The sequence below is a fragment of the Elaeis guineensis genome, chromosome 5 (assembly GCF_000442705.2).
Source record: "Elaeis guineensis isolate ETL-2024a chromosome 5, EG11, whole genome shotgun sequence".
In the NCBI taxonomy this organism is placed as follows: domain Eukaryota; kingdom Viridiplantae; phylum Streptophyta; class Magnoliopsida; order Arecales; family Arecaceae; genus Elaeis; species Elaeis guineensis.
In genome coordinates, this window is record NC_025997.2 from 29,794,031 (window position 1) to 29,812,300 (window position 18,270).

Sequence of the window (18,270 nt, forward strand, 5' to 3'; positions counted from 1 at the left end):
TTACTCTGGCCTTGATCGTTGACAAAGGTGGATGCAAGTGGTGTTATCACAACCAAAGAAAGAAAGAAAGAAAGGCAGAAAGTAAAAAGAAGAACAGATTTTATTCATTCATTCTCTGTAAAATATTTATAATAAGAGTTTTTATAGCAACCTTGGAAGGTCTAGGTATAAAGCAAAAAAATGGAGAAAGGTAAAAGCTTAAGAAGTGGCACCCGGAGCTGGAGTGTTCGTCGTAGGTACATCAACTGTAGTAGGTTCCCAAATTTATCCAAAAAATTTAGATTTAGCTCTGGATACTTACCGCAACCCTGTCCCGAACCAGCTGCTTCCCACCGGCATAGGCATCAGCAGAGAACTCGATCTTCTCATCCTCGTATTCCATTGACACTCAGAAGTCTGTAATGGCCCTGGAAGCGGCCTCTACTGCCTTCTTATCTGCCACCTCTAATTGAACTTCAAGCTCCTTAATTTTTTCTAACAGTCAAGAATTCTCCTCGATAGCTCCTCTTAACGTCGCTTCAGCATCTTCAGCTCTCCTTTCAGCAGCGTTAGCCCTTATAGAGGTCTCTTCAACCTCCCTCATGGTTTTGTCCCTAGTGCCTTTGAGTGTCTCGATGTCGGCTTGGTACTTCCTCACCCCAATCAAAAGGTCGTGATAGCTCTCTATACCTATTTAGATAATGAATGAGCTATCAAGAAAAATCTCTTTTTAGTGCACATGATAAGTAAATGTTTAAAGTAAATAAATCCATAGAAATTCAAACTCACCTGGATGAAGCTCTCCACGGCCTTTCTCGCACCTCCCTGCATAGCTCGGCCAGCAGCTTGGTTGCATCAGTTGGGAGGAGCATCCGGTGAATAGCTCATGCGCCAGTCGATAGTCCTCTAAGATCGAAGCCTCGAGCTTCAGTATTACTGGCGTGACCCCAAAAATTCCAGCCTCATTGGTCGACTCATTTTTCAGAGAGAATGTAGTGACGAGAGGAGCTGACGAGTTCGGAATTGCCTCCTCCAGGGCCGGTAGGCTCAGAACTGCCTCTTCTATGGCTCAACTGGTTTGGCTTCTTCGATCCCCATCAGAAGCCAATGAAGTTGAGTCAGGATGGACCCGCACGATTCTGAAGTCATCAGCATAAGGAGGCTTAAGGTCTTCACACCCAGGGGTTGGCAGCACGGGGGGTGCATAATCCTGAGATGGGTGCTCCGACCACCCGCAAGCTCAGCTACCTTCTTTTTATGGGCCTTCTTCTCCAATTTTTTCATCTCATTCGGGCCCGTCTCCACAACTATTTCTGCAACCAAGGCAACTAAATGGTTAGCGTAGGAGTAAAACAAAATTAAACAATATGGGGTCTTGAGACAAGTGACCCATGCATACCTTAAGGGACTGCCTGGCTGATACCGATGTTGAACAGCATTTGTGGGATAAAAGCTCTTTCAGTATCGAAATCTTGAAGTTATGTAGGACCCTCGCCTGCTCCCTTTGGCTCTGATTCAAAAGAGGCTCCTTTAGCATGGCCTCTTGAGATTCGCCCCAGGCGACGAACCTCCAATCCTCACCAAACGTCTGAAAGATGAAGAGGAACCATTCCTTCCAACCGTAGACAACGGTAGGCGTGTCCTATATCAACGGACGACATTCTTCTTCTTTCATGTTGACACATATCACCACCTATACGAATCTAGATGCCTCTTGGGGCTGAAGAAGGAGAGGAAAAGTGCAATGCTAGGATCGATCCCAGCCAGCATGCACGCTATGTGAATCTACTGATATGTCGCTAAGAGTTCAGGACTATAGAATAGAGAGACATTTTGAGGTGTTAAAGGAGAGCCATGAAGAAGGGGTGGAGAGAAAGCCTCAGCCTAGCCTGAAAACATTCTTCGTAAAGACTCATCCAGCCTGGGAGAGGGCAGCAAACTTGATCATCCGGCCTTGGATTTTCAGCTAGAACTCTGGGGGGATTTGAAACTATTCGTGAAGCAGTATCACGTTCCTTTCTGTCAGCTCAGATCGAAATCCTAGTGGAGCAAAATCAGAGTCTCCAGAGGCGATCTCCCTTGTAGGAAGAAGTTTGGAAGCCACGGTTAGAAGAAGAGGAAGACTTGCGATGAAAGGAGACAAGAATAAACCCTAAAAGCCTATGTCCAATCTTGTCTGAGGTTTTAACTAGCTCCAAAGTTCAAATTATCACTAAGCGATGCTTTCTTTCAGAGCATTGATTATTCTAGGCGTGAATCGATAGATCGAAAGCGGGCGCTCGATGAGTGGCAGCCCTTGACAGGACGTAACTCATACCGCTGATATGGTAGTTAATGCCAACGACAAGCGAATCATACTCTGTGCCACTTTCGAAGAGGCATGCGAGAACGTGCGACGGTACCTGCCACATGAAGGTGATTTGAATTCCAACTCTTTTAACGTCTGCACAACACATACGAGCTATATTGCTCGAACTATAGCTCAGATTGTGGCTCGAGCTGTGCACTACTTAGAATGTTTGCTCGGATCATTTATTTGCTGAATTATAGCTCAGATCATATTTTATGATTACGACAAAGTTATTAGTTAATATAGATCAATGTTTGGCTAACTCAGCTCAACACTATGAGCACTAGCAACAAAATGAACTCTATTCATTCGCATCAAAATGATTACAAAGTTCACATTACAAAAAAAAAAGAAAAAGAAAAGAAATACAAGTCATTGCCTTAGAACGCCATCAGGATTTGCTCCGAAACAGCCTTCCTTAATGTCGGTAGCCTCTTCAGTCTGGACGACATTGTCGATTTTATTTGCTTCAGTGAAATAACGAGACGTTCTTGCAAATCTCTCTGTGCTATCCGCCGTCACTACCTTCAAGCTTTTATTTAAGAAATTGACTCATAGAAGCTCGGCACTATCAGTAGAAAGATGTGTCTGAGCCATTATGTTGCACCTTTCGAAGCCCATGGAGAACGCCATCTTGCAAGCCTGATTTATGATCTCAGCTGCCTTTTTCGCCAGCCGACTTTCCTTTTTTTTGACATTTATAATCAAAAGCTCCTGATCTACGAGCCGGTGCCAGAGAAGATTTTGGCTCTCCCTTCTCTCCTTCTGCTTCTTCTTCAAATGCTCCACTTCTGACGAAACTACATGAAGCTTGGCAAGCGGCTCTAGGGATGCTTGGACCTCTCTGGAAGCAGAATCTTCACCCCTCAAAGGTGTTCTCTACCTGCGTCTTGCTCTTTTTGAGATCCTGACCCTTTTAGCTGAGCTTCTGCTAGGACTTCTTTGAGAATGAACTTCGAAGGGGATATAATATCGACTTCTTTTTCCCCCGAGTGTCCTCCTCAGGTGCTCTACATCGTCGCGGGTTCGGCGACAGTCCCTTTCCGTCTCAGACCTCTATCTCTTGAGGTCTTCGATCTTTCTTTCAGCCCTATATCTCTGTCGCTCAAGATTTTCAATCCTCTTCTCGGCTTTCCTCAACTCATCATCCCGATGGTCAATCATTTCTCGAGTTTCTCAAAGAGTCTCTTCAAAAGAGTTGGTTTCTTTGACTAACTCGAAATTAGTTGACTCTGCCTGCTCCAAGCGATATTTTAATGAGTCTGTCTCCTCTCTCACTGCAGCAAGCTCTAACATGGAAGCTTCTGAGGTAGAGCCAACGAAACTGGCTAAATAATATTCAATCTATATAAATTTGTATGCAATCGTTAGGTGATACAAGTCATGAAAAATTAAAAGAAGATATCTAAAGACACTCTACCTGAGCAAGAGATCTCAGAGCACCCGTTATCCATTGTTGGGCCCCTTGCTCATCCATGTACTGCTTCTCGATAGGAGAGAGAAAGTTTTCCAAAAGTTTCATTATGGACTTGAGATTCTCTACTGCGGATGGAGCAGAAGGCGCCAGCTGCGAGGTCCCCATCTGAGTTACGGTCGGGGGGAGGCATTGAAGTGAGAATGCCCATTCCGAAGGCTCCCCAATTTCTGTCATCACTAGAGCCTCCTCGAAATGACCATCTGCGTCCTCTACCTCCTTGGCCATCGTCGGGACCACCTCAGGGCGGTCAGTCGAGCCCGTCGATTGTGCCTTCTCCATTGATCTTTCTTCTATCAAAACCCCTTTCGGTGGAGATTTCACCATGACTTCTGAAAGGGCAACCATCGGCTCATCGATTGAGGGAGGATTTTCATCCCTCATGGCCGCAACAGTCGAGTCAATGGTCGAAATCCTCACATCACCACCCGACGGGATCGAAGGACTGGCAGATGAAACTTTGGCCTGCCTTTTTCTAACCAGCACCAACTCGAGCTTTCTTAAACGCTTTGGATCCATCTTGTCTCCGAGAATCGTTGAGAGTTGTAGTAAAAGTTTGGAGCGAAGAAGTCTTGCAGTTGTCTTCCCCATACACCTAAAGGGCAGATTTAAAAGAAGACAGGGGTGAAGACAAAAAGCCATCATCTGAAGAAATTCAACTCTCGAGAAAACCACTGATTATATGGTCCCATTAGTCACAATCATTTGCCGCATGCTTCCACTTGTTAGGCTGACGGCATCATCTTTAAATGCTGAGGGCCGAAACGAAAGCGTCAGCGCATGCATCCCTCGATCCGAGGTACAATTTGGTAGTGTTACGATGGTACCACGAGTACCTCGGATCAACAGGTTATCATGAAATTTCTCAGATCGTCAAGCTATTGCAGTGGCTTCTAACCTAAGAGTAAAGTAGAGGTATGCAGAGCCGAGCTACTAATTTATAGCCTGCCGCATGATCTTCCTGACACGTAACGTAGCTATTCTGACACGTGTACTGGCTTTCCTGACACGTGTACACGTGAGCTATTCCTGACACGTGTACACGTGAGCTATCCCTGTTACCTCGGCCGACTCATTTCTTAACATATGCAATAGCTGTCCACCCTGAGTGAATAGATTCAAAGGTAATTGTCTCCCCTGATTTCGTGAGAACAATCAAAGGCTAAAATATTCATATGTAATGACATGTTCAATGATCCTGCAATCTCAAGATCGTACGATCTCATAGTTGTTTGACTAGCTGTTCGATAATATTCTATATAAGCAACCAAAGTCTCGAGGATCAAGGTAAGCAATCCCTCTCAGAGAACTCGTTGCTGCTCTTATTGTTTTTTGAACTTGATTGAACGTCGGAGGATTCTCATCGGAGTGAAAATCTTCGTTTGGACTTGTTTTGCAGGTCACTCCAGCGCCAGTATTCCTGCACGAGGTTCAGCCACCTTCTCTCTGATCTCGACTGAATCAAGCGGCAACAAGAACCTTAGTTGGTTTTTGCAACTCGTCTGAGTCAGGTAGCGATTCAAGTGAATTTGATAGCTGCTATAGTGAACTTAACCTGGATGAAGATGAGTTGGGATCTGATGAATCCGGATTCGTTCTACCCCAGGATGTCTTAGGTTGTTGCGACTTTGAAGTGATCACACACAAGCCAAGATGAGGGCTTGCCACAGATTCCTGATTCACATCGATGCTATCATCAATCTCAGGTCACCCATGGCATCCATCATCATTGCCAATGTGGTGCCCTAACTCCAGCTTCACATCTATAAAGTTCTCCAGTTGCAGTGGACAATCACTCTCTTCCAAGTTAGGATCAAACAGTGGGAATTGACATCCCTCACCGTGTTCTCTATTCAGCCATATTGATAGCACATCACCAATATGTTTGAGTAAACAAAGGTTGCCAGATAACCCTATTCCTCCCCTTTATCGGCACTCCCGACTTCAACAGCTCCATTGAGTCGATCTCAACCTGAATCCTAATGTACCCCAGCTTTTGGAGTTGGTCAATGAAGTGGTCCATAGCAATTGGTTTCCCAATCTCAGCAGCTATATGCCCGGAATTATCTCCATACTTCTCCACTTGATCGGCAACCTTAGCATTCTCATCTATGCTACCGTTCTCTTGACCACATTCGCTCCTGATACACGATCAGATATCCAGGTTTCTGAGGCTAGTAGTTGGCCAACAATGAACCAAGGACCTCCACTGATGATGGCATCATGGTCAAACCTCATCCAGATTCGAAATAACTGGTGGTCTTCAATCAGAGAGTAAGCTTCCACATCGTGTTGCAGTTTCTCCTTTCCATTAAGTCTTTGACAATCCACTTGATGGGTACCCTGTATCCCAAACTTCGGGTGATCATGGCCGCCTACTTCAATTTCTGTCTCCCTTCTTCCATCTTATCTTTGGAAAATTCCAACACCTTGGTGAAATACCTCAGTAGCTTCTCCATCTCCTCTTTTGAAATCTTATGTGATGTCCATGATGGTTGTCAAGTGGGGCCCTAGGCCACCGTAGCCTATGATCGATCTCTCGTCGGAGCCTGACAATGACTGACCACCCTCGCTTCCAACTCCCACCTTCGCCTCCGTCTCCCGATCACTCATTTCAGTGCCCACCGCCTGCTCAATAAAATGCCAAGGAGTCGCATGAAAATTGACGTAATAGCTCAAAGACGAGCAGTTCCCTCTCCCACTTTCCAAAGGACACTTAGGTTGGGGGGTTTTCAAAACCTTCTAGACATATAACTACAGGAATTAGAGGTAATTAATCACCAATGGATGATCATAGATGACCAGAACAATACAACTAAACTAGAACAGAACATGGGCAAAATGAATGAAGATGGTACATGATAATGCAACCGTCCAACCTTGATTTCAAAGTAATTAAGTTTTGATTCTAATAATTCAATGACAACTTAGAAACATACATGAATTATGTACCAGAGCTGCATCTAGAACATGCATTACATATTCCCATTCTGCATTTCAGTCCAATAAAATTACCATATCTTGGCCAAATGTACCAAATTTACTTCATCAACAAAACAAAAGAGGCCACCAAACTTGAAGGAATTTATTACCCGACTCTGAAAAGGTTATGGTCCATTGCTCCTATTGATTAAGATACTTTTATCATAATAAATGCAACAACAAAAGATGCCAACTATTTAATTATGAAACTGAAAAAAACACTATATAAAAGTTATATTAATTTATCTGGACAATGATTAAAAGATGAAATTATGTTGTGAAGCTATTTATTATTAAATAACATGCCCCAGCCCAAAGAAATCCTGAAAATAAAAGCAAGTGACAAACCCAAATTCATACCGACTTCTCTGAAATTTGACCTTCATGGACCTAACTAATTTACAAATCCAACCACCACAGAAATGGATAGGATTTTCCTCCGCTGATTAAATTAAGCATTCAGAATTTCTCATGATAACACCGTCCCTTGCGTCAGGTGGACAGCAAATCATATATTACATTTGAGTCTATAAAGTTCTGCTCAAAATAATATGAAAAGATACAAAGATAAGAACCTGGACAACTGGGAGAAGCAAAAACATGGCAGCCTTACATGTGCAAACATGCTTGAAAGCCAGAAACTGGTAGGCTGCTCCGTGTAGAATTATACAACCAGAGGCCAATGAAGCTAAAACTGCTAACTAGGGAATGTAGAGAAGCCATGACATGTAGATCCTTTCTCATTTCGAAAAGATCAAATCATGCATGGACACCAGCAGGCAGACACAGTTGGCTTTTAATTTATCAAAGGGCTTCCTGTTGCAGTTATTGGAAAGAGAGGTGGAAGACCCTCGTGCGTTGCTATGCCTCTTCTATGTTGACTATAGCTTATTTGAGTGGCAAAAGTTGGGCCGATAAAGATTGTATGAACATAAGGACTATCAGAACGTGGGATAGACCAGGGAGAGATGATAGAAACAAGAATAGAAATGGAGACAGTCTGAAGCATCTCCACTCGTGTCAAGAACAATGTAAAACCTGTTGGAAGTTCCAAACTTGTCTAGAAGAAAAATTTGAAAAGAATATGCTTCAGATTTTTCTCAGCTTGAACTAGATATCTCACCACCATGACCTATGCTGCTGCTGCTACTTGATGTAGAAGCTTGTGGTTGAATGAGGGAGTGGGGGAGGAAACTCCCCCTTGAAAAAATTGAACCAACAGAACCACTAGATATGTTCTCAGATGATGGCATTCGGGTAGGAAAAGACTCCTTGCTAGAAATGAATTCAGGCCGTAGATCTGAAGATGATGAGGATGGAGCCAATGTTGCCACAGAGAATCCAATTGGGTAGGGAGCAACGGGCATATCAGAAAGAGAAGAAGCAGAAGGACTGTAGCTCAAAGTTCCCATTGGATGATCGAATTTGCATGTTGGCCCAAACTTGCACACTCCATGTTGAGCATAGTATGCACAAGGCTGAGCCCCCTGTCATAACAACAAGATATCCATTACAAGTATGAAACTGTTACAACTCTCAGCTAATACCTTTCAAAAGAAAGAATGATTAGTCTATTGTCATAACAAACTGAATTCCGGAACCAATAAACACTAAAATGTGAACAGAATATTTCATAGTAGTTATACATAAAGGAACCTTTTTATTTGGAAAGGTAAATAAGGAATGTATTGATACAGGACTTTATAGTTTATAAGATGGTTCGTTGACAATTTATTTTCGCATTCCTCATTACTTTTTCTTTTCATTCTTCAAACTGAAGATCCTGCCAATGGAAAATAATAGTGTTATGCTGAGAGGGAAATGTAAGCATCAAAACAGACAAGGTTGATGCGAAATTACAGAGAATGTTCTTTTGCCTAAGAGAATTCTCTAGCATGACATTAGAAGTTTGGAAGTACAATGACTAGGCTTATTTTCTAAAGCTCCTCTCCGAGCTCTCGTTGCTCATGTACCAAGTAACAGATTCTGCTGTGGAACTACACAACTTCTGGTACTCTCTTTACTAAAATGGACTAGATGGTTGCTGGCATACAAGGATATTGGACATATATTATGATGTATTCAGAAGAAAGGAAATCACAGCTCACGGATTACAATGTTTCCCAACATACAATTTAAGGCATTGGTCCTACCAAACCACGACAGATGTTGAAACAGTTGTATGAATGCTATAGGCCTGTTATGGCCTGTTTCTCAGGCTTCATGAGAAATAAATGGCCAAGTGGAAAACCCAGATTTCATCATATTTGGAGGCAATCTAACAAAAGCTTGCTCTATGTTATTGATTTCTTTTTTTGCGGAGATAGAGCTTCTACAAAATTTACCATTAGTTTAAATTCACTTGCATTCACTACCATATGAAACACTCATACATCAAACAGTATCACACCAAAGTTTCTTAAGCTACACAATTGATACAGCCGATGCCGAAACATTTCTAGTATATTTTTCATTTTACATATCATGTTTCTGCCTAATTATATGTGCTGTATCTACAATCTTTCAATTCTTTTTTTTTTTTAGCGATTTCCATCTGTAGCACCCTAAAATCACATGAAACTAACAGAAGTGGACAATTTATACTTTTGAACAAAAACTTCAAATCTTGAAATAAACTACATAAAATTAAAAGATAGGAAACAATAAGAAACAAAAGCAGAAAATAATAAGAATTAGACAGGTGTTCTTCTTCATACAAGAAGAAAATTGAAAAATATCTCATTCACAGACCCAAGGCTTGCATCCTGTCTATTATTGTGAGAAATTTTGTCTTCCATAATGCCCAAACAAGGATATAACTTCCAAACGAACACAATAACTAGAAGCTATTACTCAGATTCATGTCCACTAAACAATAAGCTAGTTCTGATTTTCAAGTAGAAACTTGCTCAAGTGCATTATTCTGTATCAGAAACTCAAAAAATGACTTAATTTGTGGGGGCAGATATAACTAATGGAAATAATCTGTAGCTGGGATCACCTGTACTGCCATAGTAAAAAAATGGTATATAAGTAAACTGTGTTTTGCTATGGAATTTGTTCATCATTGTTCTTTCAATAAAAGCTCTGGATATTCTATAAATTTGATAACTTTGTTCAGCAATTTACTTTCTGCAACATGAAAAGGGGGATCTTCTTTCACACTAAATACTTCATGCGACATAATCTACAGAAATAGTCTCCCTAATCACTTCAACTTTTTCTATAAAAAAATATATATATATCATGAAAAGACAGAATGAACAGATAAAGAATGATTCCCAAAGATAAAAGCATTGCAACCCACATAAAGATGCCTCAGATGAAGGGACTTAAGTGACCCAGAACTATAAGCATCCACTTTAGCTCGATTCTAGGCCTATCAGACCTGCAATCATAATGTTCATACTTGTCTTCCAATCATCCAGTCTCCAATCTTGGGCTTCAACATGGCCTGGGGCTGACCTGAAACCAGACTCAAGCTGGCTAGCCCATGCATATGAACATTGTTACTGTCCAAAACAAGAATCTATGGAGAAAAAGGAAAGAGATAGGGCAGGAGCGTGGGGAGAGAGCACTCCAAAATCAAAGACAAACATACTATCCTAAGGATCCCAAAATTATCTGCTTATTAATAATCTGAAATTTCCACAAGCCTTAAAACTTGCTGTGAAATTTTAATGATGGACCAAAATTTTAAAAACAAATTTGGATTTCTAGATTTTCTTTGCTACATAATATTCATGTACAAAAGAAAAGAGAGAGTGGGAAAGGATTCGGCACTTCATTGTCAACCAGTCTGCTCCCTATCTAGTAGCCTTGAGATAAAACATAGAAGAGAGGAGAGCAAGCTAGGGCAGTGGCTGGCTAGGGAGAACTGAAGAGAGGAGAGAATTAAGGGTTCTCTTCAAAGAGCTGGTTGCAAATTAGATAAAACCTTTTGCACCCCAATATAGCTGATCTCAACGTTAACATGAAACCTAGGTTCCAAATACCAAAGTTCATGTTAAAGCCTATCTTTTAGACTCAAGAATACGAAATCACAATTCTTAAACTGATCCTTCAGGCCAATTGGGCAAGCCCAAATGACCGATGTCCCCAGTCCAGCACCTTTAACCAAGTAGATGACCTGATTCAACTTGTTGATCTATGCGGGAACATAATTTTTGGCAAGAAAAGTGGTTTTGTCATATATACAACTCTCTTCAACAGTGTATTTTACATCAATCAGTTAGAAAAACAGAAAACAAACATTCAAACAGACATGAAATTTTCAGTTGCACGGTGCTGACTTGCCACATCAATTAGTTGAGTTTTAGTTGGTTAAGACGGCATCAATTTTTTATGACCTGACAAATATTCTAGTTGCATGCTCAGAGCTCATCATTGGAATGTAGGACATAAATAATTTACTTCTTAGATGAGGCATTATCTCTTTATTCATCTCATAGGAAACTTCAAGGATTTTTAAATTCAAAATCACACGCCATAATTGATGCCAAAAGTGCAAATAAGCAAATGGTGCACATATAGACTCATTTATGAAGAGTGACCAAGTAATCAGGTAATCATCAATCAGAGTTCCAAAAGAGAGCTCTGGCCACTGATTGTAAAATTAAGGTTAACACCTCTGGAAGGCAGAGATTGTAAACTAAAAAAAAAAAGAAGATTGAACCAGATGCAGATGATGTCATAATGAAATAGCAGTTTAGTCAATGAAGCTGGAACCCTATGCTCTGATGTGCCGCAGGAGTAATTGGTCGGCATTAGCCTCAACTGGCTGATGTGGCAAGAAGTTGATTTATGGGTGTAAGTACTAGTGGAACAATATAAGATGTTTTGGACATGTAACATGACAACCAACTTTTCTTCACTTGTAACAAGCACATGTATCTCATTAACAGCGTCTGACCCTCTAAAAAATGCTTTTGATGCTCCATACACAATGCCAAACCGAGCCTAAGAATCACTATATTTTATCAAATAAAATTATCTAATTTTTCTGAAAATTTATTCTTTTCAGGCTTGAAAAGCATGCCATTTCAGACACAATCAACAATGTGAAGTCCATTCACCGATAAAGGTGAGTTGTCAAGTAGGATATTGAGCAAATTATTAACATAATGAAAGGTTTAGGTAAATAAGTATGTCGTAAATCCAGGATTTTTCAAGCAAGGAAACAAGAATTCATAGGTTTTGTGACATAACAATGCATCACAGTACCATTTATTACATGGGAAACAGGACAAGAAAGCTCAGATATGACAGAAGCAAATGGTGAGGGATAGTGAATCATGCAGATGAGAGAAGCTTTCTGAAGTTCATGCATTTTACAAGAAAAATCAACTGATAATACAACAGCAGCTTAATCCACTGAAAATAGCTACTTGGAATATGAAGCTTCAAGAAGTTGCATTAGATAAAGCTCCATTATCAAAACCAGAAGTGCAAAAGCATATTCTGGTGTGGGAGTCGAGGAAGTAAAAATATGAGAATGAAAAGCCCATATAGGAAGCCAGTATGGTAGCAGGACACTGAAGAGATTACAAAGAAGGTGCAGCAGTTGGAGCCATATAGCACAAACCAGAATTGGTACAAGCACTTATGTTAAAAAATATCTTATTTATTCTTTTGAAAATGGGCTGATATTAAGTGCATAGTTTGTACATGCTCCATAGGTTTTTTTGAAAATAATAATGCTCCATAATTTGCTCATGTTTGCATGGCATCTGCTTGCAGAAAATCATACTTTGTTCCATTACTTGGGGATTGTTCATTTGATCCACATCGTTCTACTGGAATCAAGGGAGATCGAGGTTTTAAGTACCACTCAGTATCAGGCTTACCATTTTGTATTGAGAAATCAGTAGGCAGCACATGCCCCGAGTGTCATAGCAATGTACTGCACTGAGGGCCAACAAAACACATGCCCTGTACCGAGTGCCATAGCAATGTACCGCACTGACACTCAATAAAACCTATGCCAGTTGGGTTGCCTATATGGGTACTGAAACTGGTACTAAAACCTTGATTTTTACCATCTTACTATTCCGACTCACATGGCTCATGTTAGAAGTCTTTATGGGATTATATGGCTCATTTTTCCATTGATAAGGCCATCTTCTTTACTGGTTCCAAAAATTGCTTTCATTATAGGATTATATGCCCTATTTTTTCATTGATAGGGCCATCTTCTTTATTGGATCTAAAAATTGCTTCCTCCTCTTGTATAGAAATGAATAACTCTTGAAAACATATTTTTCTATGTCATGCCATGTATGGTGCTTTCTCAGAAAGTATAGTCATAAATCGAGCGGAATGGAGGAAAAGATTCATGTAGCCAAACCCCACTAGCTTGGATTAAGGCTTAGTTGAGTTGAGTTAATGCAATATGTGATGCTATCATTCATTGAAACAATCATGTATGATGTATGCATAACTAGTTTACAAGATGTACAAAGAAATTCTAATAGCTCTATAAACAAGCCAAGCTTGCGAAAGCTGGGCCTAGCTCAAGCTTAGCTCATTTTGTAAAGATGAGCTCAAGCCAGCTCATTTAATTCCTAGCTACACTTGGGCAGCTCACAAACAGCTCATTTAAGAGATCTAATGAAAGCATGGCATCTTTCAAGATTATCACAGATACAAAAACACATACATACATAGATACACAGATATGTTCATATGTATATTGAGCTGATTTCTACCATTAAATTTGATGTATAAACTATATTATTTTTAATAACTACAACTAACAATAAAATTTAGTTAATATGCAATATATATTTATCATATATTTATTCCTATTTCAAAATTAAGCAAGCCAAATTCTGAGTGAAGCATAAGCTGTTCACAAAGAAATAACTCATCTGACAGCCCTAATATTTAAGTTTTAATGTCTCTATGCTTTATAATATAGACGTATCATTGACTCAAGCATGTTAACATCACTTGGAATTCTCTTTTTTTTTTTTTGTGCACAAGTATTATTATGATAACATATTTCCCATTCAGTATTTTATAGTCATCCAGTCAGGCATGCCATAAGAATTCAACTTTCTTGGGATTACTTGAGCACACTGGGTTATCTTTCTTTTTCCTCCTTTATGCAGTCAGAACTCGCCGCTTAACAAGAGAAAATCCCAGCTTAAAGATTGGCAATTCACATCTTCATGTCTTGTTTGATACATCAAAGTGATCTTCAATGATCATTATTCTTTTATCATGAAGGGTGATAATAAGATTCAGCTTCCTAATATGCTTCAAGTTCAAATGGATTTTCCCCATTACATCACCCCACATAAATTAATCATTTACTTTTAATTTATTGAAGTTTTACATGAGATCCTTTTTTCTTGTTTCACAAAGGTTGGGAATGGAGGTTGGTTCCCTTCAACCAAAGAGGAAGTATAAACCAAATTGATGAGGACATGGTTGGAAATATATTCTCTACAATTTTCTGTAATCTTGATGCTAGTTTAACAAGTAACTACCATTAGGCTAATCTCGAAAAAAAAGATGGTTTCGCATGCTCATGCCTGTCTATAAGATCATTTAACAAGCATAGAATTGGCACTCACAACAAGTATTTTATTCAACCTGCTCAACTTCCTCAAAATCATCCTAGTCATAACAAACTAAGGTGCTTCGAGTTTACAATGTAGTCACTTCATTCAACAAACTAATCCTTTCTTGTTTTGAATATTGATGGTTCCAGGAAGTAAAAATGACAGTGATAATAAACATTCACTGAAAAAAAATGCTATGATTTGAAGAAATACATTTACAAATTAAAGGGTCTTAGCTGTCGCAATTTATTTGTCTGTTTTATAAATGAGAGCAACAAGAATGGTTTACTCCTATTAATGATGTTCGATCATGATAAAATCCATAAATTTTTTGTTGCATAATCCTTAATAAGATGCCAAAATTGATTCACCAAAAGTGCAAATTAAATCCCTTAAATTCAAACTTTCTCTATCATTTTTAATCTCTTTCTTCACATGCTGAATTCCCTGTATCTACAAATAAACAACACGCCTCATTTCTAGACTATTAGTAATTAATTGAAGTCCAGCATCTCATATAAAAGTTCACCATTATTAATCAAGATCCAGAAAAAACCAACAATTCCTTTACACACCTTTTCATCTACCTAGTCCTTATGCTTTTCATCTTGAACTTCTGAACACAAAGAGGGTTTCTTTTCCAACCGGCCATCTTACACAAGTTATTTGATAATCCCTGCTTAGGCATTTTTAAAGCCAAATCATTCACAGAGTCATCTCCCTGTCCAGACTTTTTGTTTAAATAATTCAATATAATATGATTTAGAACATCTGATATATACCATCATGCTCATCTAAATTCCCACTCATCACTTTTAAGTCAAGCCCGTGCATCTCTCACACGGTGTGAGATATACCGCTCTACTAAAAGACAGCAATTCTCCAAATTATGTCTCTTTTCACAAATTTGTGCTTACCTTCTCCAACATATAGGTATCCTTTCCCAAATGTGAGTTTATTAGTTAGAGGTAGCTGTGGAGAACTCTTTGTATAACAAAAAGATAATGCGATTCATAATTCTTCAAAACAAGAAAACTATCAATCATAGAAGTGACAGGATTCACGGTACAAATGGACATATGTGCCTCAACCATTTCCTCCAACTAGGTCTCTGATTTGTAATACCTGATAGCACACCCTTAGATCATAATATGTTTAAAATGTTCTAAAGTTAATTAGTTCCACAAGGAAATCAACTTATTTTTCACAACCAGGACTTTAGGCAGAATACTAAAAGAATAACAAATTTTCAGCACGCTCAAGATTTAACACAAGTTAGAGATTGTGCTACAACTTTCAGTTTAAGCAATGTTACAAAATGCAAATATCACATCAACCTACACATCCAGTGGAACTTTAATGTTTAAGATAATAGTTCCATTGCTAGATAATCAAAAATAGATTAGGGAATCAGCCCACATTTTATATTATAGAAGAGACTAACAAAAGGTGGCAATGCATACCGGACGAAGTGGAAGACCTAGAGGGCTTAGAGCACAGTTCGTTTTTGGCATGCTCCAGTCTCGTGGATGATGATATCTACACGTGGATCCAAATTTACAATCCCCTGTCCTCATGTAGAACTGGCATTCAGGTTGGCCAGGTCGCTCTGGAAATGTGTGTTCCCTCTGACTACCACTTGAAGGCCCAGCTGAGGAAGATACTGGAGTATAAGGTCCCTGGTAAGAAGGGACTGAAGCAGTTACTTGGCTGGATAACCCATACAAATGTCCTGCTTGAACAGTTTGTTGCCCACCAGGAGAGACTACTGGACTTACAGGAGCCTGCTCATATAAAACAGCACAGACTAAGAGATCTCAACTTCACTCTCTTGTTGCTACACATAAAAATAAGCAGCAAACTTATGCGCCAAAAGAATTTTACAAACCGGATAAGGACCCCAACCCTGAACTGGAACAACTCCAGGAGAAAGAAGCATGGGGCCATAAGACCCTGGCATGTATGACCCAGGCAACACTGAAGGCCTTCCCACTTGCCAACTGGCTAAAGGTGGATACGGATGAGGTGAAGGAACTGTAGGAGGCTGCACCGTCGGATAAAATGTAGGTGCAGGGGAAGGCACCGAGGCACCACCAGGTTGTGGGTGATGGAATTTACAGGTTGATCCAAACTTGCACTGTCCTGTTTTCATATAGTAGGAGCACTCCTTTTCACCCTGCATTTTGTAATCCCACTACTATGATCAGCAATGCCAAAACAAACTACATCAAACTAACAAGATAGCACCCACAAAACAAAGAAGTCAACACAAATCTATAACAAAAAAAAAAACAATCACCAACCGGCCGCAGCGGGTATCCAGAATAATTTAACAACACTGGCCGCACAGATCCACCTCCTTGTCTCGGGTGGTGGTACTTGCACGTAGAACCAAATTTGCAAGTTCCAGTCCTCATGTAATACTGCAAAACATTGGGCGTGTCATAACTGAAAACAAAACAAAGTTTTTCTTATCCATTGAACCACCATTTCCACCATGACAATGGTCCAATTTCAATTCGTTTCAATATACCGAGTTCCACGATTAAACAAGACCACATGCCAAACTAAGCATCGTACCTCACACACAGGTTGGCCCACGCGCTCTGGATACTCTCCTGCTGCAGTCCTTCCAGCTCCGCTTCGCTAGATAAGGTATCCATAAATACCATAAATTCAATGAAAGATGATCTAATTGTCCAATTATCAGCAAAAGCTATCAAGCATAGAAATTTCACATCTTGCCTGATTCAATAGCCCAAAAATGCAAACTTTCTTCATTAAATTCACATTTAACTACTCCATAACTCTATCAAAGAACTTAACACACTTCCAACTTGACTCGAAAGCAATAACACCACACACATTACAAGCAAAATAGCTTATATAAATCGAAGCCCTAGTTGAATCAATTGCAAAAAAAAGATCAAAAGAACCTTACCGCTCCGCGATCGCGGGGATGATTGTAGCGGCACCTCTCGCCATAGCCGCACGATCCGGTGCGCATGTAGTAGGCGCAGTCGGGCTCGCCGGGGCGCTCCGGGTACGGCGAATCGCCGCCGCCGCCGCCCAATCCCAACCTCCACATGGATTCTACCGCAGCGGCCAAGAAAAGAAACCACCATCTCCCATCAGCTCAATTGCACAAGCAAACTCTAAAACCCTAACTACTGCCCCAAATTTCCACCCCAAAAATATCCCAAAAAAGAGAAAAGAATCTGAAAAAATAAGCAGCAACTACCTTCCAAACCAGTGTCGGGATCCGGATGGGCGCCTTCCGTTGCGGTGCTCCGTCCGTGCAGCTCCATCCCGGGAATCGCGGGCGGCCGTGCGTGCTGGCTTTCTAGAAGGCTCCCGAAGGTTCTGGAAGCCTCCGATCGAGCAGGATTGGCCGAATGGAGAGAGATTGGAAGGATCAATTCCCCTCGTCTTCGACCGTGTTCGCCGATTTTCCCCTTCTTATCTCTTTTTTCCTCCCTTTTTACTCTTTCTTTTTTATTTTCTTTTTTTCTTTTTTCTTTTTTTAGTTTTTCCACTCTCTCTGTCTCGACTATCAGCTGCTTTCTTTTCCTTCCTCCTCCGTTTTCAAAGCGCTCTGATCTTTTCTCGCTCTCTCGCTCGGCCCTTCTCGTCTCTTGGTTTTTATACCCACCAAGCATGAGGAAAGTTCGTATTTATTAATTGGCCCCTCTCGAACCGTAATACCCCGTAGAAAAACTTAAAGCTAGTCCTCGGATTAAATTAATCCCTTCCCGTTTTACCGACAGCTCCTCCCCACAAACAACATTTATGAAATTATTCTTAAGCCCCTATGTCCGGTTTTTTAATTGGACGGTATTGCCCGGTGCTGACGCGGCGTTTAATTCTTCGCTGGTGGATGCTGTCAGGGATCATTCGCCTCGCGGAGAACCGATGGG

At 40.4% G+C, this 18,270-nt stretch overlaps 1 protein-coding gene across 3 annotated transcripts; it reads right to left on the reverse strand.

The window, feature by feature from the left end:
• Positions 1-6,202: 6,202 nt before the first annotated feature.
• LOC105045244 (zinc finger CCCH domain-containing protein 32) lies at positions 6,203-17,983 on the reverse strand. 3 transcript variants are annotated; one of them, XM_073257823.1, is made up of 7 exons: positions 17,595-17,983; positions 17,295-17,446; positions 16,934-16,999; positions 16,657-16,776; positions 16,242-16,529; positions 15,817-16,137; positions 6,203-6,431 (listed from the first exon to the last, which is right to left on the reverse strand). In XM_073257823.1, the coding sequence occupies exons 1-7, from the start codon at positions 17,659-17,661 to the stop codon at positions 6,279-6,281; spliced, it is 1,167 nt and encodes a 388-aa protein (XP_073113924.1). In that variant the 5' UTR covers positions 17,662-17,983; the 3' UTR covers positions 6,203-6,278. The 3 variants fall into 3 exon arrangements, with proteins under 3 accessions (XP_073113924.1, XP_010921758.1, XP_073113925.1); XM_010923456.3 differs by lacking the exon at positions 6,203-6,431 and adding an exon at positions 7,177-8,272; XM_073257824.1 differs by lacking the exon at positions 6,203-6,431 and adding an exon at positions 7,177-8,272 and having other exon boundaries at positions 16,657-16,801; positions 17,595-17,982.
• Between the last annotated feature and the right edge of the window lie 287 nt (positions 17,984-18,270).